Source organism: Dermochelys coriacea, chromosome 2 (genome assembly GCF_009764565.3).
Source record: "Dermochelys coriacea isolate rDerCor1 chromosome 2, rDerCor1.pri.v4, whole genome shotgun sequence".
Lineage (NCBI taxonomy): Eukaryota > Metazoa > Chordata > Testudines > Dermochelyidae > Dermochelys > Dermochelys coriacea.
This window is the reverse complement of record NC_050069.1, coordinates 178,111,836-178,139,408: the sequence shown is the minus strand read 5'-3', so window position 1 is coordinate 178,139,408 and position 27,573 is coordinate 178,111,836. Positions and strand designations below refer to the sequence as shown.

General features: G+C 39.4%; 1 protein-coding gene across 14 annotated transcripts in view; it reads left to right on the top strand.

Annotated features, from left to right (window-relative positions):
• Positions 1–27,573, top strand: part of SUGCT (succinyl-CoA:glutarate-CoA transferase) — a 483,091-nt gene that overhangs the window by 49,676 nt on the left and 405,842 nt on the right. For all 14 annotated transcript variants that reach the window (XR_006279193.1, XR_006279194.1, XM_043508703.1 and 11 more), the window contains one exon: positions 8,888–8,979. Coding sequence is in view for 12 of the 14 variants with exons in the window: in XM_043508703.1 (XP_043364638.1) it covers positions 8,888–8,979 (92 nt within the window). In the remaining 2 variants the exon portion in view is untranslated. The remainder of the gene's footprint in view (positions 1–8,887; positions 8,980–27,573) is intronic.

The window sequence follows — 27,573 nt, the reverse complement described above, 5'->3', positions numbered from 1 at the left end:
AATCTCTTTGGCAATTATAGCAGCCTGCTGAGTAGCCAAATTCATGATTTGGAAGGCTATAAGGTCTGATTAAAAGCATATTGAAATCAATGGAAATATTCCTATTGTCTTTCAATGGCTTTGGTTCAAGCCCAGAACTGAGGTTGGGATTTTCAAAGGAGCCTAACGACACTGAGTGCCTCAAACCCGTTAAAAGTCCATGCACTTTGAGTGCTTAACTGGTATATGTCCCTTTGAAAAAATTTCTCTTGAGCCTCTAGGTAGCTAAAACACAATACAATTATAATTGTATTCTTGAATGCCGTTTACATCATATTATTTTATCTTTGCATATAGATTTATAACACAAGCAATGCTATTTATAACAGGGACTTACAGCATTTCAGTTAACATGTATAAAGGAATAAAGTAATTGCTGTATTAATATTATTATTTGTATTACCGTAGTGACTAGGAACCCTAGTCATGGACTAGGACCCCATTGTGCTAAGCACTGTACAAACACAGAACAAAAAACAACAGTCCCTGTCCTAAGAGTTTACAATCTAAGACTACAAATGGCAGATGGATACAGATAGGGATGTAGTGTATACATATCCAGAATTATCAGTTGGGAGATGAAATGTAGTGAGTTTTATTTGCAAGATTTGTCAGTCAGCGTTTTATATTTGCTGTCACAGGTTTACTTTTTGCTCTTTCATTTCTCCTGACAATTTGCTATGGCTTCACCTTTTCATATCGGTTCTGATCTGCTTTAAGTATGCCGACCCAGGAAGCTGTACTTCCTTTTCTTTTGACCAACACATGGCAGGCATTTTCCGAAAGTCATTATTCGTTCTGCTAACATATCTGGCAGCTCTGACATTACAAAGATTCATATAAGTGGTCTCTTACATTTTGGCTTTTCTCATAATAGAGAATTGCTTGTGTTCTTCTGCTTGTTTCATTAATCTTTATTAAATAAGATGTAGGCTGTATTTAATTGAATGTTTTCTTTGGCAGTAGAACAAGTCTAAAGTGTTTCTCATTAATTTGTTATTCAGTAGGGATATCCATCTCTCTGGATTGAATTTGACGATACTTTAGTTCCTATTTGTAGAAATGCCTGTGTTGAACACATTTTTCTGTGTTTTGCTCAGAATATCCTATACAGACTGACATTATGTCATTTGTCATGTGGGAATCTAACTACAGGGAATTGGTCTTTGTTGACAGCACGTCTCCATTTGCTTCCTCCCTCCCCCCAATACAATGTGTTTATATTTAATCTTATAAAAGTTTATCTTGCTAGTGGATTGTGAAGAAGTGCAGAAATGGTGGTTTTGGGTTTTGTATAGCATTTTAATATTTTGGACAATATTTTGGCTGACAATAAGAAATGCTGACATTCATTTTTAGAGGAATGGCCTATTTAGAGTTTCCTCTGGCAATATTAAAGGGACATCAATTTGGAAAGCAGTCTTTTTTTTTTTTTTTTAAAGACAGTGTTTAAATGGCTGACCCTGCTTGGGAAACGTGAAACTTGACAAAACACTGTGTTGTGAAAGACATGAAACAAAACAAAACTGAAAAATCATGGAAAGTATGTTTTCAGTAATCTCTTTATCATATTTGTAGATGTTATTTGTAACAATAGTAGGTTGAGAATAACTTCAGCAAACATGATTTTAAGTTGGTGTCCCTTTAAATGACAGTGTTGCAAAACATTTACTTTACTGGTATCTGTTTGCCCTTGGTGCTTACATACAACTCGTAGGCAAAGAATACTGTTTTTTTAAACATCTGTAAGGAATTCTGTCATCTTATCATCGGGAACCCTTAAATAAGCAAACAGTCTCTAAATATGGTTGTACTACCTATCCGGGAACAGCACAAGATCCACAGATGACACGTGGGGGTTTTTTAGGGGGAAAACATCTTCATTTGGTTTGCCAGCTTTCTTAACATTTATGAAGAGTGAGTCCGTTATAAGTCTAGCAAAAAATACCACTTTTATTTGGCGCAAAAGGAAAAACTATTTCATGGCTAATGTGGCATTATAAAGTCTAGAGATGGAAAAAACATACACAACTTCTTCACCATACCAGTGCAGGAGTGTTCTCTAGTGTAGAAAGTATTTTCTAGCTTCTTGTATAGTTACTTTTAAATATCTCAAACATCAGACCTTTGACAACTTCACCTGTGACACTACTCTGTAGTTCTAATAACATTCACTGTTATGAAGTGTTTCTTGATTGTTTCAGCCTAATTTTTTCCCTTCCTAATATTTTGTCTTGTTAGTCATAATTTTTACCCTTTTGGATACCCTCAAGGATTCCTTTACCTTCATCAACAGAATTGTGTTTAAAAAAAAAAAAAGTCTGTCATGGGTGACCAAAAGTCCTCAAGCAGTTTTTGGGATTTGACTTGTGTGGCAATAGTTAGAAAATTTGTGTCTGTGGACTCTTAATAGTAATTTGTTTTGCAAAAACTTTTTTGCTCTTATATTTGCAAATGTTGTTATCTTATTATCGCTTGTGATGTTTCAAGATGAGCACCTTTCATTAGGATAGGTCAGATGGGATTTCTCCTGTGTCCCTGACTGGTTGACCCCATCTCATATGAGCAGGAATGCCACCCCAGCTAGGCAGAATTAGTTTGTGTGGTTTTTCAGACAAGAGCGGCTGCATTTTGATTGAGTTCTGGGATCCAACTCCTAGACTTTAAGGTCAGAAGGGACCATCGTGATCATCTAGTCTGACTTCCTGCACATTGCAGGCAACAGAATGTCACTCACTCCTGTAATAGACCCCTAACCTCTGGCTGAGTTACTGAAGTCCTCAAATCATGGTTTAAAGACTTCAAGTTGCAGAGAATCTACCATTTACACTAGTTTATACCTGCCCCAAGTGTCCCGTGCCCCATGCTGCTGAGAAAGGTGAAAACCCCCCAGCACCTTTGCCAATCTGACCTGGGGAAAATTTCCTTTCTGACCCCAAATAGGGTGATCAGTTAGACCCTGAACATGTGGGCCAAGACCCACCAGGCAGATACCTGGTAAAGAATTCTCTGTACTAACTCAGTTGGAAAAATCTGGGAGAAGAAATATTTTCTCTCAGTCCTAGTGTCTGTCAGGAAGTGTCATAGTGCATTCTACAGGCGAACTTTCTCTGATATAAATTCACTTTTTTGTTACATCTGATTGAAACCTAGTCCTGGACAAAGGCTGTCCTCATATAGTTGCTTCTGCAATAATTCCTCCAGCTAGTGGGAAGTGAACTAGTTTTATCCTGACATAATTGTTATCTTTCCGTTTGGCTAGGGGAATTTTCTTTGTTGCTCTGTAATGTAATATTGGCCCTGTACACACCCCTAAGCTTCTAGTATTAGTAATGTCTGGAATTCTGTCAACTGTGACTGTGAACTGCTTTATTATTTCATATTAGCCTCATCTTCATGTCATCCTCCTATCATATGTCACTTTCAGCATAATGACTCCTCACACTTGAAGAAAATCAGACTCAGGAACAGCAGCATCCTGCACATGGTACAGTAGCATATGTGTGTTTGAACACTCTCATACTGCATGCAGTTGTTTTCATAAATCAAAAGAGAAAGATGGATGGTTGACTCTCTCACCCTGGGTTCATGTCCTGGAGATGATGGGAATGTTGCATGTGGTAAGCAGTTTAGTCATATACTCTGCTTTGCCTGCTGCATAAATGTAATTGTGCAGGACTTTCTGAAAAACAGAATGCTAATTGTAGCCAGTAAAGATCTATGTCTCTCTCCACCTGAGTTTGGCACATCACATCTGGAGGGAGCTGGGATTGCTGGAGTAATACCGTGGAGTTCACTGTGTATATAGAATCATAGAAGTATAGGGTTGGAAAGGACTTCAAGAAGTTATCTAGTTTATCCCCAGCTGAGGCAGGATGTAAGCTGTGCCAGACTTTTTAAGCATTCTGCATATGGTGCAAGATGGATGCCGGCCCGCATTTGACGCCAGCAGATTAGTAAACTTGTTCTTCGATACTTGTTTCATACCATGTCTCTTTTCCTACTCCTGAGAGAGGAAGGACCATAAATTAATAACAGGGCTCCTCAGTGGATAGAGGACGGCTTGTCAGCATGAATCAGGACAGTGGCAGCTGTAGCTTGGGGAGAGGAAATTGTGGCCAGCACTGACATAAATGGTTGTGTTGAATATACGAGCCGTTCTCCAGTGCGCGTTCAGAGGTTGTGTTCAGTGCGGCGTAAGACAGTTGGTATGTACTGTACAAATCATATTAAATAATGCTGTGACAGTGACAACTGTGGGACAGTACTCGGGGACTAGACTGGCAGCGGTTGCTGCTTCTCTGTGTTACTTTCTTGTCGCCACACTGATGATATGATTGACTGCTTTGAAGTGTATGAATTAAACAAATATGGCCTATAACTCCAGGGTCCTGAAAGGCACTGAGCTTCCTTTGGGAAGTGAGAACGGAGGATGTGCAGTGCCTCAGAGGATCGGGCCCCTATAGCTGTAACCTGTGAAGTGGAGATTTAGAATTGTGGAACATCCTTCCCCCATTTATTTAGAAATTCCACTTGACAGGACTCTAAGGACTCCCATGGTTTTAAAGCAAAATCAGCAGAGAAATAAATCCTTCAGCAATTGCACATCTGACAATTATTTTTAAAATTTATGTAAATCTGAGAATTTCCTAAATCATGACATTTAATTTAAAAAAAAAATCCTCCCCCCCAAAAAAAAAACAAAACAAAACAATACACATGGACAAAATAAAAACACTTAGTGATTTGTTAAATGCCTAGAACAAATATAACGTGTCTAAACTTTGTCCATTCAGACTGTATGTAATATTAGCATGGAACCTATTTTCAGAGATAAGCACATGCAATTGCGTGCATACATATGTGTGTGTGTGTGTGTGTGTGTATGTGTGTTGAATTTATGAGTGAAATGTGCATTGGGTATTTGTGCAAACACAAGGCCAAACTGATTGTGCATGGTAAACAAATATTTTTGTTCACAGCACATTTATTACTTGCATGCATATGCTATGAGGTCTGCTCAGATGTGTGCCCCGACTTTGAAAAAATCAGTCCTACACATTTTAAAAAAACGAAATTTCCTGTATAGGAGCTAACTCAGACATACGCACATTTGTTCGGGCTCATGGCTAAATCCTCATTGTTTGTGATCTGTGCAGTTAACTAGCACAAAAATATGTATCCTTTTGTCTCTTGTCTATCTTGGGAGGGACGACTAGATCTTTTAACCTTACTATTCATCCCTTAACTCTTAAGGTTGGATAGCCATCTCTTTTCCAGGCGGTTTCAAACCCCAGATTTCCTGTGACTAGGCAAACCACCTCCACCAAAAGTGGAATTTGGCCTCGAACTGGTTTTACCAGTTCAGAATCCAAGTCCAAAATACAATTCTGTACTCACATCCCTTTTTTATTATAATATCTTTCTACTAGTTAAACTTTGCATGGCACCAGCTGGTTTTAACCTTGCACCTGGCACATAGCAATGAGCACGTTTTGAAATCAAACGATAGGTTTAAAAAAAATTATTGGAGAGAACTTCAAAATATATATTCTAACATATGAAGGCTCTTAGAAAAATTCAAAAAAAACTTTGCTGGTCACCTTTAAAAGTACGGAATAAGTAATTTGAGGGGTTGGGGTAGTTGTCCTCATCAGAATAGCACTTGTAAGGAGTTTTTATGGTTGTTTGTTCTACATCCTAAATGTTTAATTTTCAGATGTTTCCTGTTTGTGAAAACATTTGTATGAATAGACACATTGAGATGTCTGTTCTCTGTTAATAATTGAGGTCAATGCTTCTTGTTCATAATTTCTCACTTATTTCAGTGTGTTTCACTGTCGAGTCACTTAGAGTTGTTTTGAGTGTTCTTCTTTTGCTTTTGAAGTGGACCCAAACACATTGGAATGATTTTGGTGCTTCTGTTCAGGAGATAACAGCACATATCGTTGGAGCCTGATGGAGCATTTTTTGGGTTGATTTGTGAAAATTTGTGTCCTAATGTCCAAAAAGTAAATTATGATTTTTCTTTAACAAAAAAAAAGTGGTGTTTTTTTTTTTTTAGGGGAGAGATTGAGAGTGCAAGTGAGCTTCCCAACTTTTTATGTCCTGCTAGTCTGCAGCTTCAGGAAAACTGCTTATGCAGGCATCTATGCATAGATAAAAACATTACATTTTTTTTCCAAGGCACAATTCAAATGAAATATCTGGATATGAGTCAGCAGTGTGCCCTTGTTGCCAAGAAGGCCAATGGCATTTTGGGATGTATAAGTAGGGGCATAGCGAGCAGATCGAGGGACGTGATCGTTCCCCTCTATTCGACACTGGTGAGGCCTCATCTGGAGTACTGTGTCCAGTTTTGGGCCCCACACTACAGGAAGGATGTGGATAAATTGGAAAGAGTACACGAAGGGCAACGAAAATGATTAGGGGTCTAGAGCACATGACTTATGAGGAGAGGCTGAGGGAGCTGGGATTGTTTAGTCTGCAGAAGAGAAGAATGAGGGGGGATTTGATAGCTGCTTCAACTACCTGAAAGGGGTTTCAAAGAGGATGGCTCTAGACTGTTCTCAATGGTAGCAGATGACAGAACGAGGAGTAATGGTCTCAAGTTGCAATGGGGGAGGTTTAGATTGGATATTAGGAAAAACTTTTTCACTAAGAGGGTGGTGAAACACTGGAATGCGTTACCTAGGGAGGTGGTAGAATCTCCTTCCTTAGAGGTTTTTAAGGTCAGGCTTGACAAAGCCCTGGCTGGGATGATTTAACTGGGACTTGGTCCTGCTTGAGCAGGGGGTTGGACTAGATGACCTTCTGGGGTCCCTTCCAACCCTGATATTCTATGATTCTATGAAATGAATTTTGGGTACATTCTGATGAATTTTAGCATGTTTGTAGGTCTTTGAAAAGATTATCTAATGCTGTTTTACTGATGTGGAAACTAAGATAGAAAGGTTGTGACTTGATTAAGGCCACAAATGGAATTGGTGCTAGAGATGGAATTGGAACAGAGGAACCCCCATGGTGATTCTCTAGACCAGGCTGCTTCTCTGCTACTGACTTGCTTCTTTATGGCTAGAGGACATAGCAGCAGCTCGGCAAAGAACTAATGTATCTGGAAGAAACTGGTTGTGAGGGAGTTTATAGAAGTCTTAATGCCATCAGTAGCAATTTTAGGCTGCCACAGAGATTAGTCTAAAGAAAAGGAGTTAGAGACCTTAGAGACTAACATATGTATTGAGCATAAGCTTTCGTGAGCTACAGCTCACTTCATCAGATGCATTCGTGTATGAATTTTTCATGAAGTTGATAGATTTCCACTCCATGCGGCTAAATTCAGTGCCTTGCATAATGACTGGTTTCAGAGTAGCAGCCGTGTTAGTCTGTATTCGCAAAAAGAAAAGGAGTACTTGTGGCACCTTAGAGACTAACATTTATTTGAGCATAAGCTTTCGTGAGCCACAAGTACTCCTTTTCTTTTTGTGAATACAGACTAACACGACTGCTACTCTGAAACCAGAGATTAGTCTGGGATTGTCCCTCAGTATTTATAGAAGGGAAAATTCATTTTGGTCTATCCCCAGTTTTTGTACCTCTATAACTATGTTGGTTGGGGCTTGTTTGTGTGCATTTTTTATTAATAAAACTATAAAGGGACTGTCTACAGATTCAGTTTGTGAAGACCTTGGCCTGGCACCTAGAAATGTAGATGTAAAAGGCATAATTGTAGACATTTAAAGGAAGTATTTCTCTTGCAGCAACACAAATATCTCATTGTATTGTGTTCTAACAATAGGATATAATCACAATTTATGGTAAATGAAAACAGTCATATAGTGGAGTGTCAGCAACCTTAATAATAGGCGAGCTTCCAGCCTGCCTATAATAAAGGCTTCCTGTTTAATGTCTGACACTATAGTGAGGTCTGTTCTAAAAGAAGGAAAGGGTAAGTAAAGATAGCACATTCAAAGGCTATCTCTTTAAGAGCTTGTTTAAATTAACAGATTTTACCTCAAATTAGCCTGCTGCTCACCGACTGTCTGTGTGGACCGTGCTGCCTTATGCTGAATGTTCCCTAGTGCACTTGGATCTACAGTGCTTTGAAACTAGAGTAGATCAAAAGTGCACTAGAATGTTTAGTGCACAGCAGCAGGATCCAATGGACAGTTGGTGTGCAGCAGGCCAGTATGAGGTATAATGCAAGATTCTGTAATTGTTGCTAAGAGGAGAAGTTGTGGGGTAAGCAGAGCCAAGGAGGAAAGCACCATGTGTCTTCTCTGCTGTTTCTAAAGAGAAGTAATACCAAAGTGTTCGCTAATGATTTATAATTATTTATAGAGTTGAGGAAAAATTGTTGTTTTTCATCAAAAACTCATTGTGATAATAAACGGTAGGTTTTCTTACTAAGGGTCAGTTTTGCCACCCTTAATCACATCAAACAGTATCTTATTCTGTGAGTCACCCAGTGAAATCAGTTGAGTAAAGTACCTAAGGAAGGAAGAATTAGGCCCATAGTGAATAGCATGGGGAGTGTTGTCATTGAATTAAGTGGGGCCAGGATTTTACCATATAGTTAAAATTCTTTCCGTCAAGACATCTGGAGACACATTGACCCAGCAAGCACATTATTAACCTCCTGGAACAGAAACCACCATTTAGTCTAAAGAAGGGCAGTATGTGTAAATATAAGACTGCAGTATTTGTTTCTTGTTTGCATAACCTAGACAGCACATGTATAGAAACGGATGAGAAATTTTACTTTATGCATTCTTTTCCTTCCCAAAGTAGTAACTGTATCTTCTTGGTATGTGTAATGGATTGTATTTTAAATAGTTCTTTCTGTTTTTAGGTTATGGTCAGACTGGTCCAGCGTTTCAGAGAGCAGGTTATGACTCTGTTGCAGCGGCTGTTTCTGGTCTTATGCATATCACAGGGCCGGAGGTACTTAACTTTATTGTAAATTTAGTGAAGAGCTTTTCCCGTGCACTGAAGTTTTGTGCTGTACTTAATAAAATGGCCTGTAGAAATAAAAAGAATTAAGGAAGTTGGTAGCTGGAAAAATGAAATATAAGCTTTGATTTAAGATGGAAGAATGAGTCAGCAATGCAAGTCTTTTGAAGCAGAGTGTTCTCCCACAACAGGACAATATTGGCAAAAGCCTGGCATTTAGAATAAGCATATAATAAGAATAGATTCTAGAAAGCTAGAAAGTGACCTTGGTTCTTTGTGGGCGTGCATATGGAGTGTATACAGCTAGAAAAGCATTCTAGAATTAAGGGCCTTAAATGTCGTATTCAAAATTTCAAAATAAACAAAATGAAGGCATTTAAGTAATCTATCTAAAGTATTTTTAAGGTGTCTGTCCCCTTGGTATTTAAATGCATAATATGTGTGAAAAGGAACATTGAAAGATCAAGTAATCAGCATGAATGTGCATAAATTTTCAGTGATTTAGTCACCACAGATTAAGTGGTGAATAAAATATCCTATGCAAAGGTTGTGATTTTTATTAATTATGATGTAACAGAAGTAGGGAAGGAACAGCCAGGCATCTCCTGCCCATACAAGCTCTCTGGCAGGATAAATGAAGAGCAGTTCCCAACAAATGGCTGTAAAAGGCAGAGGAGACATGAAGGGCACATCACCTCTAACCCTCTCCTGCAAAATCTGGGGATCAAGACCAGGAAAGCTGCAGATTTCCTTCCCCCTCCACCTTTCCTCCTGCAATGGATGAAGGTTTAAGTGAAAGATCCCTCTTTCTGCACCTGACATTAAAACCCTCCCTATGCTGCACAGCAGGGGTTTCTGCCCATGCCTCTCTGCTACCTCAGTTAACCTGTACTGGACACATGCTTTATGGTTGTGACAAATAAGTATTAGCATTGTAATACTCCCTCCCAAGCCAAATCTCTTGTGTGCTCAGAGGAAGGCAAAACCCCACCCCTCTAGTTGCCAGTTTGCAGTGTGCAAGGGTGATTGGTGGGAACTAAGGGCCCCCAAGCTCTGCCCAAGCTCTACTTATGCATGAGACTGTTGCTACAGATGGGGCACCAACATTCCTCATGCTAGCTAAGGTCCCAGAGGTATCTATTCCCAGCTGTCCAGCCATATCTTAAGAGTGCTCTCCTTCACTCTCTCAGCGAGTGAGGGGGGTGGCTGGTATTTGGGTAACATAGATGCTCTTAACCACTGAAGTGTAATAAAAGGAATAATCCAACCATCAAGAACCTGAGAATGCCCCCAATATTTGCCTGTGCTAGTCATTAAGAGGCCTGGATTTTGTATGTACTTATTAAATAAATCAATAGACTGTACAGAATTAATACAAGGATGAAATGACCAATTTCAAAATTACAATAATAAATTATAAGCAAGTTCCCTGCCATAGGGAGCAGTGAAATTTGAGAAGATTTTGACTTGGAAATAGAGACTCAGAATTAAAAATAAATGTTCAGTAAGAAAGGGTTTGACAGCCAATTGGAGATGTCAGTCACGAAATGAGAACTATGAAGACCAAAAGCCTCTGAAAATACAGAAAAGGAAGTTTCTGTTTGAAAGTTGGCCAGAGAGCAGGGGTATGAAGCCATGTAAACCTGTAATGATTTGGTGCACCTGCAGTGGCAGCAAGAAAAGTGGTGTAGCAAAAAAAGCAACTAACAAGAATATCGGAGAGGGGGCCTGTTGTCTCGTAGACATAATTTCAGCAGAAACTCTTAGTTAAATTGAAAATTTATTGGCTTGTGTGTGGATTTCATAAATGAGTTTTGACACTTGTATACGAAAGTTGACATTATTTAAAGTTATTTCACCCACTATTTAATAAGCAATTTATTCAGCGGTGGTTGCTCTCTAATATCCTCTAAATCCAAATGTGAATGTGCACAAACTTGCCATTTTGGGGAAAGCGAGAAGGGAAGAGTAACAGGTGAGAGTAGTGGTTGCCTTGAGTTTAAGGCATTGGACTGCGGCTCAGGAAACCTGGGTTCAGTTCCTTTTTATGCAACAGACTTCCTGTATGATTGTGGGAAAATCCCTTTTACCTTATTTGCTCATCTGTAAAATGGGGATAATATTCCTATTCTCCTCCACCTTTGCCTACCATGTCTATTTAAATTGTAAGCTCTTTGGGGCCGTGAGTGTGTCTTACTATGTGTATGTAAAGCATCTTGTGCTGTGAGTCCTCGTTCTTGGTTGGGGCCTCTAGATGCCACTCGAATACAAATAACTTGTATTAGACAGGCAGTGGAGAGCTCATGCTGCCCAAAGACTTGTATTGGGCTAGTTTGGCAAGGAACAGGTGATAGAATTGAAAAGAAACAAGGAGGTGGAATAAATGCTGAAAGGCACCCTGAAAACTAATTTTGTTTTAGTTCATGTAATGGTGATAATGGTGACAACATGTCTGGTTGCTCCATTCTTGTTATGTAATACATACAGTATGTGGAATAGATCACCTGGATGTGAAGTTCTCCTTCGCGTATGTTTCAGTCTGGATCCCACTGTAGGTGCACATGTGCCTCGTGCCCCTGAGATTGAATTTTTTTTTAATAGCAGTGTTCATTGGGGCAGCTCAGGTACCTCATGTCACCTCATGCTCCTGTGTGAGGGCGTAAAGGACAGAGCAGGTGAAACTGTCCCTCAGTTCCCTCTTACCACCCATGGCAGCGAGATGGAACCCACTGACTGTCCCACCTACTATTTTTCTCAGAGGTTTAAACTCGTCTTCTAGATTAGTTTGTGAAGAAATACTTCACCCATCATACCTTTGTTAAGTTTTAAAATTTGGATTCTTTAAAAGAGCCATCTAAACAGAAATATATCTCCCTGTGAAACGGGGCAAGGTGCCTCGTGCCAACCTCCATGGTGTACTCTAAATCTTAAGAGTTTAACCCCTGTACGACCTGCAATGGGCTCTTTCTCCTGGTTGATAGGCCTAGCTGATGCCTTTTCAGTCTGGGGGAGAGCCATATCCCTGAAAAGTGCTTAGGTGTATAAATCCTTTTTGGCAAGGGCTGCAGGTAGTGGGATATGCAGCTGAAACTACACTTACTGGAGCAGTTGTTGTGTATCACTTCAGACCCAGAGGAGACATGCACCTCCAAGGAACCAAAAGGGTTGTCCGTGAGGACGACCCCATAGGGTGCTGGTTTAGTTAGGGTCCAGCAGCAAAAGGAAGTCAGGGAAGAAAACTCAGTTGAAATTGATTTCTGGTCACATTGATGCTGATCACCCTGGTACCAGGGCATTCAGCACTAGTGCTGGCAACCACTTCAGCACCAGAACTAGAACACTTGGCACTGACCATGTGTCATTGGAGCCAGCACCACCACCCCAATCTTGGGGCAATGCCAAGAGGAAGGGCTGAATGAAGACCAGCGATGGTTCTGAGCATAGAAAGTCACCGCCTCTGAGAGAGGAAAAGAGGCATCATTCCTCTAAGGATAGGTGTCTACATCCAATGCCAAAGGAGTGGTGCAAAGTATGCTGACACTGCTGGCATCAGCACTGCTAAAGACATCAGCACCAACCTTCAGCTTGTTCCAATTATGGGATGAAGGTATGCCTTAACAAAACTGTCAAGATCCCCGCTGGGGACAGCATTGGCATGGGAACTGGAGCAAAGATATTATTGAGACATCATGCTCAAGGAGATGCACATCATCTATTTCCTGTGTCATCCATGCTTGACTGTCATCCAATTGGGAGCCAGTCTTTGGTAGCTACCTTGCCCCTTTCCATCAGGCTTGGTCCGATATCTCCTCAGACAAATGATGCTTTGAACGTAGTTGCCCATGGATGTTCCAATCATTTCCACAACCTTCTTCCTGCCTAATCGCTTTTCGTATCTCTTCAGAAACCCTTCTTACAAGAAACTCGTACAAAAAGAAGTGGCCTTGTCGCTTCATCGAGAATGTTCCTCAGGAATACAGGGAAGAGGCTTCCACTCCTAATATTTTTTTTCTCCTGAAAATGAAAGGAGATCTTCATCCTATCCTAGACCTGCGAAGACCAAACAAATATATACTCCACCTCAGATTCAGTGCTTGCCTCCCTCATTGCATCTCTGCAGGCTGAAGACTGGTTTGTGTCGTTTGACTTACAATATATATATGTTCATATAGTCATCCACCTGGCCTACAGGAAACACTTGACATTCATGATGGGATAAAATCATTACCAGTATAAGGTACAGCCATTTGGACTCTTCATGGCACCAAGGGTTTTTATGAAATGCCTAGCAGTGGTGGCAGCCCTCCTGAGAAGGCAGGAGGCATGTTGAGGGCAGATTGTAGTGGGAAATGGTGGCAAGCTGTAATGTACGCTAGTCTTATTCACCCATCTGGGCCTAGTGAACTACAAAAAATTGTCACTCACACCATTCAAGATGATAGAGTTCATAGGAACTGTGATTGACTCGAGATCAGAAAAGGCAGACCTTCCCAATTTAGTGCTCCTGAGGCTCATGGAGCCTGTGTTTGAACCACTCTCAGAATGGTCTTTTCATCACCTTACTCAGAAGTCAATCTTCTTAGTGACTATCACTTTAGCAAGAAGAGTGAGTGAGCTTCAGGCATTTATAGCCTGAAAGACAGGGTAGTGCTGCAGCCCCACCCAAAGTTCGTTCCTAAAGAGGTCTCTGATTTTCTTCAGAACCAGTCAAATCAGCCTACTTTCCTTTTTCCCAGAGACACAGTCAGCACGAGGAAGAAAGAAATTATACACATTAAATATATCCAGAACTTTGCTTTATTATAGTGACAGGGCCAAACCATTCAGAGTATTGCCTTGTCTGTTTATAGCTATAGCCAGACATTCTAAAAGTCAAGCCACTTCCTTTGAAAGAGTAACAGAATGTATAGCATGGTGTATCTTGATTGTTATCATCTGACTGGTGTTCCTGTCCCACTGAACATCATTCTGCCAGAGCATGAGCAACAGCCTCCCCCCACTTGAGGAATATCAGAGATCTGTAACGCAGTGGTGTGGTCTAACCCATTGATTTTTATCAAGCACTATCCCTTGGACTTAGATGCCAAGTCAGATGCCAAGTTCAGGAGAATAGTGCTTCAATCACTGTTTGTTTGATGCAGCTATACTCCTCATTCCCACCATTCAGAGGGGATACTACTTGCCAGTTACCTACGGGAGGTTCACACAAACATGTACTTGAAGAAGAAAGAAATACAGTGACTGTGGTTCTTCAAGATGTTATAGTCAATGTGGATCTCAAACCTGCCCTCCATTCCCCTTTTTGGAGTCTTCAGCCACCATGGGCTTTGAATTATGAGGGAATGCCCTTGTGTGGGAGTATGAGGAGGCACAGGGTGCATGCATGGCCTTGAGAGACCCTGCTATTCAAAGAAAATCCAATCATGTGAGGCACATACGCACCTACGGTGGGATCTACACTGTGTGCAACATCTCAAAGAACTACGGTTTCTGTAGGGAAAGTAACCATTCCTTACATTCTGATCCAGTGCCTGTGAAGTGAAGAGCATTGTTTCCATTACAATGGCAGAAGTTGCGCACACAACTTCCTGAGCTGAAAATTTGCCAGCTAAATTCCATGGAAATAATAACTGTTACAAAGGGGCAAATGTTGTTAGTACTGAGTTAAAGGAAACATATTTAAAAGATTAAACTTTAACAAAATAGAACTCTAATAAAACTTTTCAATGATATGTGAATGACAGAATGTACAAGTGTTACACTGAATAATTGGACGTAAGTTGTATTATGGGAGTATATTCCTCAGTGGCCACTATGAAGATGGATTTATTAAAAGGTTAAGTTAAGATCTACACTGGAAACCCAGATGTTCACATCACCTCACCAGTACTTCAGGCAGTGTAATCATTAGAATCATTTAATCATTGTTGCTAACAGCTCTGTGTATTCACCACGGGCTTTTAACAATTCATTCTGACTCAGTCATTCTCTTGCCTGATTAAAATAAACATGCTAACTTTTAGCTCTTATTTTTCTTCATCTAAAGTTTTTGGTTCATATTTTATTCCATAAGGGCTCCCCAAACACACATTCTCTCATGTGCAAAGAGCCAGCGCAGTGCCTAAGTGCTACTTAAGTCCTATTTTGAGGACTTAAGTGGTGCATAGGCCTTGTGCTTTGGGGTGAATTTTGTAGTCCCGTAGATGTACCTTTTAGCTGTTGCAATGAAAATCCATTCTGAATTGGTTTAATAATAATAATAAATAATCATACCTACCTGTTATCTAGAGCTTTTTCATCAGCAGATCTCAAAAGGATGTCAATATCATTGTCCCCAGTTTCATATGGGGAAATTATGGTTTAAAGTAGTGGTTTAAAATTGTACTTCATGCATGCCTGAACATTTACGACTGATGATATGCTGTTCTTTAAAATAAATCTCCCAAAGTTCCAGTGGCACTGTTTATGGAGAAGTAATAGAGTTATGTGGAATTTTGAACAACATTAAAAACAAAGTGGCAAAACCTGTCTCATTCAATGTGGGGGTAGGTATGCAGAGGCCTGCTTTGTTCCATAAGGTTGTGACAGTACTATCGGCTGTGTGTCTACTATAGATAAATATTACAGTGTTAAAAATACGTAATAGGGTAGGGTAAATGCAAAAAATAAAAATTCTTCTGTCTCTTTCCTCCTCTCTCTTTTGGTTATGTATTGTTCATTAGAATGTAAAGTCTTCAGGGAAGGGGCTGCCACAATGCGACAGACTTAAGTAAAATCAAATAGTAGCTTATATAATACTTGAATCAGAATAAAACATTTCTGGCAGATTCGGAGACAGTGATAAACCCAGAAGAAAAAATGACTTACTGGTTGCAATTCTTGTGGCACCTTAGAGACTAACAAATTTATTTGAGCATAAGCTTTCTTGAGCTACAGCTCACTGCATCGGATGCATTTTGAGCTGTAGCTCACGAAAGCTTATGCTCAAATAAATTTGTTAGTCTCTAAGGTGCCACAAGTACTCCTTTTCTTTTTGCGAATACAGACTAACACAGCTGCTACTCTGAAAACTGAAAAAATTCTCACTCTTCTAACATCTTGTGATAGGAAATAAGAGTGAGAATCCCTGGTGGATAGTATCTTTAATGATACTTGAATGATAGTGATTAAGGTGTTTTTACCCATTTTTTTTATGTTGAATTAATTGATTGCCAAATAACTCACTGTAATTAATACTTCTATAGAGAACGGCCAGTCAGGACACTCCCCAAACATTTGTTTCAGGCCGTGAACGTTTGTGGTTTACCCTGAGGAACAGCCTCAGGATAAACTACAAATATTTGTATTCTGGCTATAAAAAAATTCTAATGAGGGTGAGACATGAGGAGAGACTTGGCCTCTGTATTATGCAATATCATATCCACAGAAAATCACTGTGTGACTATATAGTGGAATCCTAATTTACCAAAAGTTCTGGTGAACAGGTTATTGAGTGTGCTCTGGGACACCACTGGAGATTTTATTCTGCCGAAGGAGTACACAAATTAGAATTAATTTGAGGAACATCCACATAACTTCTACAACCACCTGAAAATTGTTGAGTTTTAAAGCTGCATTAACACACACTTCCAGTTTCTGACCCAAGCCATTTTAATACTACAGTACATTTCAGAAGCTGTATTCGGAACTCTGGAATGTTTTCTGAAGCAGGGATATAATTAATAGCAAAAGTTATACTCCCACTCAGCCCACAGGGACTTCCTTATGTACCTCATATAGTCAATTTTAATTCACTCCAACAATCTAGCTGTTGACTTGATGTCCCAGAATAAAAAGATTTTACCAGTACAGATGATCTGGAACTTTGCTGTGCTCTGAACAGCAGCTTTAGTTAGTGAACTGTTTCTTGTTATTGGATCATGAAATCTATGGCTTAAACAGCAGGGGAGTTTGAGCAAAACCTAAGCCTTAATTAACGCTTTTTGTCCCTTGTGTAACATTCATTTTCATTATATACTCACATTTCTTGTAAAATTATAATTTTGAGGGAGTGAGGGGGCTGCAGTGGGGGATATAGAAGTCTAAGGTAAAATTTTATGCACACTTTTTTTCTAAAGTCGTCTTTTTATTAAGGAAATAGTGATACAAGTATCGTAGGAGGAAAAAATGTAATACAAATTTTAATGCATCAAAGATACAGTACAATATCATATTTGGCTGCACAATAGGAGATGGAAAGAGAAGGGAATTGAAAAAGAGAGAAGATCATACACTGGGCACATCATTTCAATATCTTTGAATCCTCAGAATATATCTGTTTTTGAAGAAATCCTGAAGGTTTTCAGTAAGAAAGGCCTACCTTTTGAAATGACTTAGTGCTTCATTCTGAGTGTTTTGAAATAGTCTCCAGGAAATTTGAGCTCCAATTGTTGAAGGTGCTAAATTGTACTATAATATTACAAATATATAAATGCACACAAAACTACATTGAAATATTGGTAAGGCTCTCACTGCTTGCACAGAAACAAAGATATTCAGCATTAAGGATAAAATGTTATCCTTGGACCATATTGCCATGTTTAGATTCTGAACCACAGGTGGAATTTGGGGTCCCACACTTTCATTAGACCACCTCAGTATTAGGAATGATGGATGCTAACTATGGAGCTCCGGATTTACTTCTCTTGGGGTAGTATTTTCACTATGTATTTATAGAATATAGCAAACAATGGAATGGAGCCTGGTTTTGTCTAAAGCTGTACCACAAAGACTTTCTGTCTTTAATGTAGATACCTCTGGCCAGATTCTGTTTTTCTTTGTATAAATTTAAAACATGCTAAAAAGACCTAGTTTACACTGATGACATTTTTATTGTCTTCAAAGGCATAACTAATAGAAACTCACCACATTCAAGTCTCTTATTTGGGGAACAAAAAACTTGATGTACCCAGATGCAGCAGTGCCAGATGAATGTTCCTTTGATGGAATTTTCTCTGACTCATTAAGGCGATAATTTGAGTGTAATTTCAAAACAAATTCAGGTAAGAGTTCCCTTAGTGAATCATTACATACAATTTGGATATTAAGAGAATCTTTGTAGTGGTGTGTCTGTTCACTAGGCATTCTTTGTTACTAAAGAAGCATTTTGTTTTATTGAATTAAAGAGAGTCAGGCGTGATTGGGATCTACAGTACCAGAGGGGCCATCATCCTTCAGATTAAAAACAAAACACAAGCTCATCAAAAGGCTACACATGGTATATTGCTCAGAACTGTTGAAAACTAGCCATGATTGTTTCCAATTAGCTTTGGCAACTTATTTCCCATCCTTTGCCTGTTCAAAGCCGTTTAAAGACTACTGGAATTAAAGCGTTTTATTAAGCATGTCATTTAACGGAATAATTTCTCTTTTGAACTGATTATTCTTATATTGCCAATGTAAATTTGGATTGACCACTAAGAAGCAGTATGTCAGGGCGCAGGAAAGTAGAGATCTTTCATTGTTTGGACTCGGGTGAATAGGGTTCTAGAAAACTGCGTTCAGTGTGGGCATCTGAGTGCCAAGAAGATGTTCACAAGGGAATTTAGAAAAAGCAACAAAATGAATTAATGGAAACTGGTGGAATGGCTGAGCAGTAACAGACAGGAAGGTCCATTTCAGCAGGCGAGAACCTTTTATAAATACGTATCAAAACAAGTTAACATAAGCAAAAAAGAGAAATAAACAACCACCTAAACAAAGAGATCAATCCAGCCTCAGAGCCTGGATGGGAAAGCCTTAGGCATTCTGCCTCTGGGCAAGTCTACACTTAAAACTTTTGTTGATTGGGGCTGTGAGGATATTTTCATTATCTGTTTATAATGGCAGAAGCCGTAGGATAGAAGTTTATTTTACTCAGAGAGCTGATCTAAGCTATGAAGAGGGAAAAGGAAGCTGAAATTAACTCCTCATATACTAGTAATAGCTATGCATCCCGTCACAGATAGACAAGTTTACGAGGAAGGATGAAAATTAAACAGACAGTATAGGATAAGAGCTGCTTAAGGGGATAGGGTGAAAGCTTACAACAATCTACAAAAGCTTGGTGTAAACACCGAAGAAGGAAGAGAATTACTTGGGCTGATAAAAATATATAACTTGTAGTACGGTGATGAAATTAGGTAAACCAAACTTTAATGTTAACATCAGAAAAAAATGGATTATTAACGGTCTAGATCTCTTAAACTGTGGTGTATTCACCAAAAGACAGTGTTGGAAACATTTTAGAATTGGAAAATTAAATTGTACGGAATTATCTTATACTGGCATAGGATGTACTAGTTGGACTTTTCCGTCTTTAATTTATATCCCCAAATCAAAACCATTTAAGGGTAGAGTTAAGTTTGAAAATGTACCTTTTAATAATGCTTTAGATCTCATAAATTGCTTATTTGAGCCTCCCCAAACCTTGTCATAAACTTCTTGGCTGGCAGACAAAAGTTTCAAGGGAAAAGGAGCTGTTTAGTTGAAGTTATGGAAGAGGAGGGACAAGATCATCCTTGTAATGGAGAGTACAGTATGTTACATGCTTCACTGTGGAAATGCTGCCTTTGATTCTGTGCTAAGAAGGAAGGAAACCCACAATTTGAATTCAGTGGTTGGTTTCAGGAGCAATGTTGACACTCTGGGGTGATGGCCTATTTAAAAAAAAGATATCTATTTGCAATCTTATTACGGTCTTGCAGTAGTGAGGCAATAATTAAGTTTGTGTCAAAATTTTCTTTTACTGGGTCTATACCTCAGTGTCTCAACTTTTGTTTATAACCCTTTTTTGTAAAAATCAGGGGGGGATTTGAACCAGATTTTGGCCACTCATTAATGTGCGTGGAATGATTTCCAGTATGAATTTTCTGTTTGCATGTTGTTGGATTTTTTTTTTGTAGAAAACTTGGGAACACTGGAGCACCTGATTTTTTTTCCACACAGTGCATGTTTGATGGTCCCTGCTGCTGCCTGAACAGTAACATTGTGATATCAGAGATAATCAGTCACTCATTGCTCACTCCGTCCAGTTCATTAGCTTATTTTCAGAGTCATGATTGCCCTGGTTGTTGTGGCAATGGCTGCCTTTGCTAGCTGATTAACCTCAGATGACCCATTATTACAAAGAAGGGTCACAGGAGGAACTGTAATGGAAGCAGAATGGGGTTGGCTATGCTGTGCTCCTTTGAGTTTGTGATGTGGTAAGTTTTACTGGTTCTTTTCAAAGAGCAATTGTTTGTTACCCTCCTCAAAAAGGGTTGCATGAAAATAAGGTACAAAATTAAAGCTCCTTTTCATGTATATTATCTGCTTGTTACAAATTGGAGACTGACATTCATTTTTTTAAAAAAAGGTGGGAAAAAATGAGCCTTGCTCAGTTTTCTGTTATATAGTAAGAAAAAAGATAATTTAGAAGTTGCGCTAAAACTGAAATTCCAAAAGAGTTTTTGTTCTGAAGACAGTTTTAATTACTTTCAATATATTGGTTGACATGGCACTTGTGTGGTGAAATATTGAGTTTCACAAAGATAACAATGGCAATAAAATATACACTGAAGACAACAACAGTGTAAATGTTATATAAATAGCACATAAAAATCTAAAGAAATTTATGAACAAAAAATCTGCAGATTAGTTATAGTTGGTCTCATAAAAAAACAGGAAGTACAAAGTTAAGAATTAGAAAGGATTAAAAAGCTGGAAAAGTCAAGCACTCTCAAGTTAGGATATTCCAGAATAAATGTTGCCCGTGCAACCTTAATTTGACCCTCTTGAGTGTATGCATTATAATACAGCCTTTAATTACATGCAGAAGTGACTGCCTGCGAAAAGTTTGGTGTAAGAGACTTGTCCAGAATCTCACAGGAACCCAAGTGGCAGAGGCAGGGATAGAATCCAGCTCTCCAGGACAGCATTCAACTACTTAACCTTGAAACTATTCTTTTTCTTTCTGCAGTCATAAGAATGGCCATACTGAGTCAGACCAATAGTCCATCTAGCCCAGTATCCTGTCTTCCAACAGTGGCCGGTACCAGGGGAAATGAACAGAACAGGGAAGTTGTCAAGTGATCCATCCCCTTTGTTGTCTAGTCCCAGCTTCTGGCAGTCTGAAGTTTATGGATATCCAGAGCATAGGGGTTGCATTCCTAACTATCTTGGCTAATAGCTATCCTTCATTAATTTATCTAATTCTTTTTCGAACCTAGTTGTACTCTTGGTGTTCACACATCCCCTGGCAACAAGTTCCATGGGGTGACTGACTGTTGTGTGAAGAAGTACTTCCTTTTGTTTGTTTTAAATCTCTTGCCTATTAATTTAATTGGGTGACCCCCCGGTTCTTGTGTTATGTGAAGGGGTAAATAACATTTTTTTCCTCCACACCTGTCATGGTTTTATAGATCTCTATTATGTCCCCACCTTAGTCATCTCTTTTCTAAGATGACCAGTCTTTTTAATGTCTCCTCATATGGAAGCTGTTCCATACTTCTAATTATTTTTGTTGCCTTTTCTGTACCTTTTCCAATTCTAATATCTTTTTTGAGATTGGGGGGCCAGAAATTCATGCAGTATTCAAGGAGAGGGTGTACCATGAATTTTGTGTACTGGCATTATGATATTTTCTGTCTTATTATCTATCCCTCTGCAAACGGTTCATAACATTTTTGTTTCGGTTTTTTTAACTTCTGCTTCACAATGAGCAGATGTTTCAGAGAACTGTCCACAATGATTCCAAGATCTCTTCTTGAATAACAGCTAATTTAGAACCCATCATTTTGTATGCATCGATTATTTTTTTCCGTGTCATCGCTTTACACTTATAAACATTGAATTTTATCTGCTATTTGGTTGCTCAGGCACCCAGTTTAGAGAGATCTTTTTGTAACTCTTCCCAGTCAGCTTTGGACTATCTTGAGTAATTTAGTATTGTCTGCAGACTTTGCCACCTGACTGTTTACCCCTTTTACCAGATCATTAGGAATATGTTGAACAGTACAAGTCCCAGTACAGGTTTTTGTATATTGCCATTCCTAATTAGGAACCTGTAGGAGAACACTTCAACCTCGCTGGACACACACTAGCAGATTTAAAGGTAGCCATCCTGCAGCAAAAAAAATTTCAGGACCGACTTCAAAGAGAAACTGCTGAGTTCAGTTCGTTTTCAAATTTGACACTATCAGCTCAGGATTAAATAAAGACTGTGAATGGCTAGCCAACTACAAAAGCAGTTTCTCCTCCCTTGGTGTTCACACCTCAACTGCTAGAAGAGGGCCTCATTCTCCCTGATTGATCTAACATTGTTATCCCTAGCCTGATTCTTGCTTGCATATTTATACCTGCCTCTGGAAATTTCCACTACATGCGTCCGATGAAGTGGGTATTCACCCATGAAAGCTTATGTTCCAATAAGTCTGTTAGCCTATAAGGTGTGTCAGGACTTTTTGCTGCTTTCACATGATTATTGACATCCTCAAAGAATTCGTATAGATTGATGAGACATGTTTCCCTTTACAAAAGCCATTTTGACTCTTCCCCAAGATGTTGTATTAACCTATGTGACAATTCTGTTCTTTACTATGATTTCGACCAGTTTGCCTGGTACTGAAGTTAGGCTCTCTGGCATGTAATTACCACACTCACTTATGGAGCCTTTCTTAAAAATTGGTGTCCTAATAGCTATTCTCCAGTCATCTGGTACAGAGGCTGATTTAAGCGATAGGTTACACAGTTAGTTCTGCAGTTTCATATTTGAGTTCCTTCAGAACTCTTGGGTGAATACCATCTGGTCCTGATGACTTATTACTGTTTAATTTAGCAATTTGTTCCAAATCTCCTCTACTGACACTTCAATCTGGGACAGTTCCTCAGATTTGTCACCTAAAAAGAGTGACTCAGGTGTGGGAATCTCTCTCATGTCCTCGATAGTGAAGATCAATGCAAAAAAATCATTGTTTCTCTGCAATGGCCTTTTCTTCCCTGAGTGCTCCTTTTGCACCGTGATTGTCCAGTGGCCCCACTGATTGTTTGTCAGGCTTCCAGCTTTTTATATAGTTAACATTTTATTTTTTTTTTTGCTGTTAGTTTTTGTCCCTTTTGCTAGTTGCTCTTGAAATTCTTTTTTGGCCTACCTAATTATACTTTTACATATGACTTGCCAGAGTTCATGTTCCTTTCTATTTTCCTCACTGGCATTTGACTTCCAATTTTTAAAGAATGCCTTTTTGCCTCTAATTGCTTCTTTTATTCTGCTGTTTAGCTGTGGTGGCATTTTTTGGTCCTCTTGATTGATTGATTGATTTGATTTGATTTGATTACATTTCGTTTGAGTCTCTATTATGGTGTTTATAAATAGTTTCCATGCAGCTTTCAGGCATTTCACTCTTGTGACTCTTTTAATTTCCATTTAACTTCCTCCTTTTGTTGTCGTTGTTCCCCTTTTTGAAGTTAAATGCTACCGTGGTGGGTTTTTTTGGTATTTTCTCCCCTGCAATGATGTTAAAGTTAATTTCATTATGGTTGCTATTGCCAAGTGGTTCAGCTGTATTCACATCTTGGACCAGATGCTGTGCTCCACTTAGAACTAAATCAAGAATTGCCTCTCCCCTTGTGGGTTCCAGGACTAGCTGCTCCAATAAGCAGTTGTTTATAATGTTTGGAAATTTTATCTCTGGACCTCATCCTGAGGTGACATGTATCCAGTCATTATGGGAATAGTTGAAATCCCCATTATTACTGGGCTTTCTGTTTTTGTAACCTCTCTAATTTCCCTGAGCATTTCACAATCACTGTCCTGGTCATGTGGTTAGTAGTATATTTCTATTGCTATAGTCTTATTATTCATAGAATTTCTATCTGTAGAGGATTCATTTAAGATTTGTATATATTTGACTCTATGCTTTCTTTCACACATAGTGCCACTCCCCCACCAGCGTAACCTATATATTTTATACCCTGGTATTACCATGTGCCATTGATTATCATCATTCCACCAAGTTTCTGTGATGCCTATTATATCAATATCATCATTTAATATCAGGCATCAAGTTTTCCCATTTTAGTATTTAGACTTCTAGAGAGACAATGTGGGTGAGGTAATATCTTTTATTGGACTAACCTTTATAAAACATATTTCCTCACCTATCTCTTCTTTCTAATATTCTGGGACCAAATTGTCTACAATAGCACTGCATATTTAGACTTACAGCATTTTTATACAAGCACTTATAAAATTTGTCATTTCTATATTTATTTGTCTGCCTTCATGTGATGTAATTGAATGGGTCTCTTTTTCGTTTGATTGTTTCTCTTCAGTTCCTAGCTGGTGCTTTATCAACTTCTGTCCTCTCCTCTCTCCTAGGATACAGAGCAGGGTGTGGCTAAATCCCGGCTCATGAGCTGCATGCGACTCTTTTACAGTTAAAGTGTGGCTCACAGAGCCCCCTCATATTCTCACCATATTCTCCACCTACCAGACTGGGGTTGGGGGGAGCTCAGGGCTTCTGCCCTGCGGCATGGTGGTGGGGTTAGGGACTTGTGTCCTGCAGGGAGGGGAGGATCTCAGGCCTTCAGCCCTGTGGGACGTGCCTGCCGTGGCTCAGGGCTTCATCAGGAGTGGGGCTGTAGCCCTGAGGCCCAGCAGGCACACCCACAGGGCTGAAGCCCTGAGCCGCGGCCAGTGTGCTTGGCTCTCAAACTTATGAAGATTATTGTATGTGGCTTGGAGGATCAGTAAGTTTGGCCACCCCTGATATGGAGTTTCCCCTTTAATGGATTCTCCCCGAGAGATGTCTTTATCTGAACCATGTGCTCCTCCTCACGCGTCAGCTTCCTCCCAGCCCTTAGTTTAATAACTCCTCTATGACTTTTTAAATTTTACATGCCAGCAATCTGGTTCTGTTTTGGTTTAAGAGGAGCCCATCCTTCCTGTATAGGCTTCTTCCTTCCCAAAGGTTCCCCAGTTCTAATAAATAAATTATTAATTATCCAGTTCCTAATAAATAAATAAACTCCTCCCCCCAACACCATAGTCTTATCCATACATTGAAACCCCACAGTTCTGCCTGTCCAGCTGACCCTCAGCATGGAACAGAAAGCATTTCAGAGAATGCTACCAGGGAGGTCCTTGACTTCAATCTGTTACCTAGCAGCCTAAATTTAGCCTCCAGGACCTCTCTCCTACCTTTCTGTGTGTCACCGGTACCTACATGTATCACGACCACCAGCTCTTCTCAGCACTGGACATTAGTCTATTTAGATGTCTTGAGAAGTCTGAAAATCTTCTCACCGGGCAGGCAATTCACCATGCGGTTTTCCTGGTCATTGCAAACCCATCTATATTTCTAATAATTGAATCTCCCATTACTATTACATGTTTCTTCCCAATAACAGGGGTTCCCCCCCTCAGAGGGGCATCCCCAGCACTAGAGGATACCATGACATCATCTGGAAGGAGGGTTGCAATGGTGGGTTTGTTTCTGTCTGCTCCAGCTTGATGCTTTCATTCCCTCAGACTTTCTTCTTTCTCAGCAGCACAGAGGCTGTCAGACTGGGGATGGGACTGCCCTACTGTGTCCCTGAAAATGCCTCTGTGTGCTTCTGTCTCTCTCTTAGGTCTTCCATTTTGGCCACTATCATCTCAAGAGCCTGATCTGTGTGTCTGAGAGCCATGAACTGCTTACAACATATGCACATGTATGCAACCTGCCCATAAGGCATTGTATATACTACATTTAGTGGATAGCCCCCCACTCTGTTGCGGGACATATGCCTGCGTTATTTTAACTGTTGTAGGTTTTTTTCTATTTGGTGATAGAGTGTGATATTGGTTTAAGTTTAGAGTGTGTTTGTTAGTGTATCTGCCACTTGCATGCCTTCTCTAACTTCCCTTGCAAAACTCCCCTGTTCATTAGCTCCTCTGATTGCCTCTGAGTTGACTTTTTAAACTCCAGTTCTCTGTGAGTTAGCCCCACCCCCTTCTCATGGTATCCTAAAGGGATTAGGGATTGAAGAGTAGCAGGCTAGAGTCTTGTTAGTAAACTCTCAGCCTAGTTTAGCAGACTGCTTGGCTCAGTACACAGCCCCCAAAACAGACTGCACTATAGACTTCAAGCAAGCAAGCAAGCATATAACAACAAGCTAGCAAACAACAAACTCATCCCAAGGATCACTTAATTGCTCCTGTTAGCTAGCTCCCCTACCTTGTTCACTACAAACTTCCCAATTTCTGCAACAAATGAGGGATGGGTCCTATAAACAACAGACTCCTTCACTACCCAACCTCTGTTCATCCCCTGAGCAGGTCCCTCCTGTGCACTGAATGAACTAGGAGTGCTCTTTTTTAATTTTTTTTTATTTTTGAAGGATCACGTAATTAAAGGCTGTATCATAATGCATATGCACAAGCGGGCCGAACTAAGGCATCCTGGCATTTTCTAACTTGAGCGTGCTTGATTTTGCAACACTTTTATCCTTTTTAATCCTTAATTTAGGAAATACAAATTCTTTTATGGTTTTGATTTATTGATGAGAGCAACCTTAAGTAACGTTCAACAAAGTTTTTCTCTTTGTGAATCATAGATAAAGAATTGTGCATTAACCATGTACACAGACAAAGGAAATCTACTTGAGGAGGAAAAGATACAGTCTTATTAAGCAAAAATTGGAAGGTGGTGTACTTGGTGAGGCAGATGTTGGTACGAAGATTCAAGAGAGAAGTTCATGTGATACAGTATCTGCTGAAATTGTCCTTGTCGTTATCATCTCGCATTTGTAATTTTCTCCATCAAGGCTGAGATTGATGTCTTTTTAAACCAGTGGAGATTGTTTTCAATCTCAGAATGTTGCTGCCTCATTTATTCTGGTGAAATTTAGAATTATGACCTTTTTGTCTCTACTCCTACCGAGCTTCTTGGTTATTATTAAGATGGATACATTTTGCTTAACCTACTGAAGACTTTCACTAAATATAGGGTAAAGGTTTTGTTGTTCACTATGAAACAGTTTAGGGTAGATAGTATCTTGACTACATGATAGAACAGGGAAATAAAAAAATATCCCTTATGCACTGATTCAGTTCTACCCAGCTTCTGGCTGTTGGACCCCCCTCCCCTGCCCCCCAGAAGTAAGCAATAATTTTCACACCGGCCCCTGTGCCTAAAGTAACAGAGAACTTCCATGGACTTTTAATGATGATTTTCAAGATTTCTTTAATTTCTACTTTGTGTCTTTTTAACTTTTCATTTGACAATTTTAAAATATAATGAATAAAGTAGCAGTTCTTGCCGTCGTATATAGAAGCTTAATATCCTGCAATTTTTTATCCCCAAATTGATTTCTTAGTGCATTTGACAGTGCAGTATTACCTTACTGGGTACAAACAAAATCCCCTTTAAACGACTCATAGCTAGTTATCGGATTTATATACGCAACTTACTCTGCTAAAAACAGAATAGGAAGACAGTATTTGACTTTAAGGACAGGTTTTTATTTTCCTGAGTGAAACCAAGTTCTTTTAAAAGAATTGGAATTATCATAACTCTTTTGTAGTCCTAAAAGGTAATTAGATTT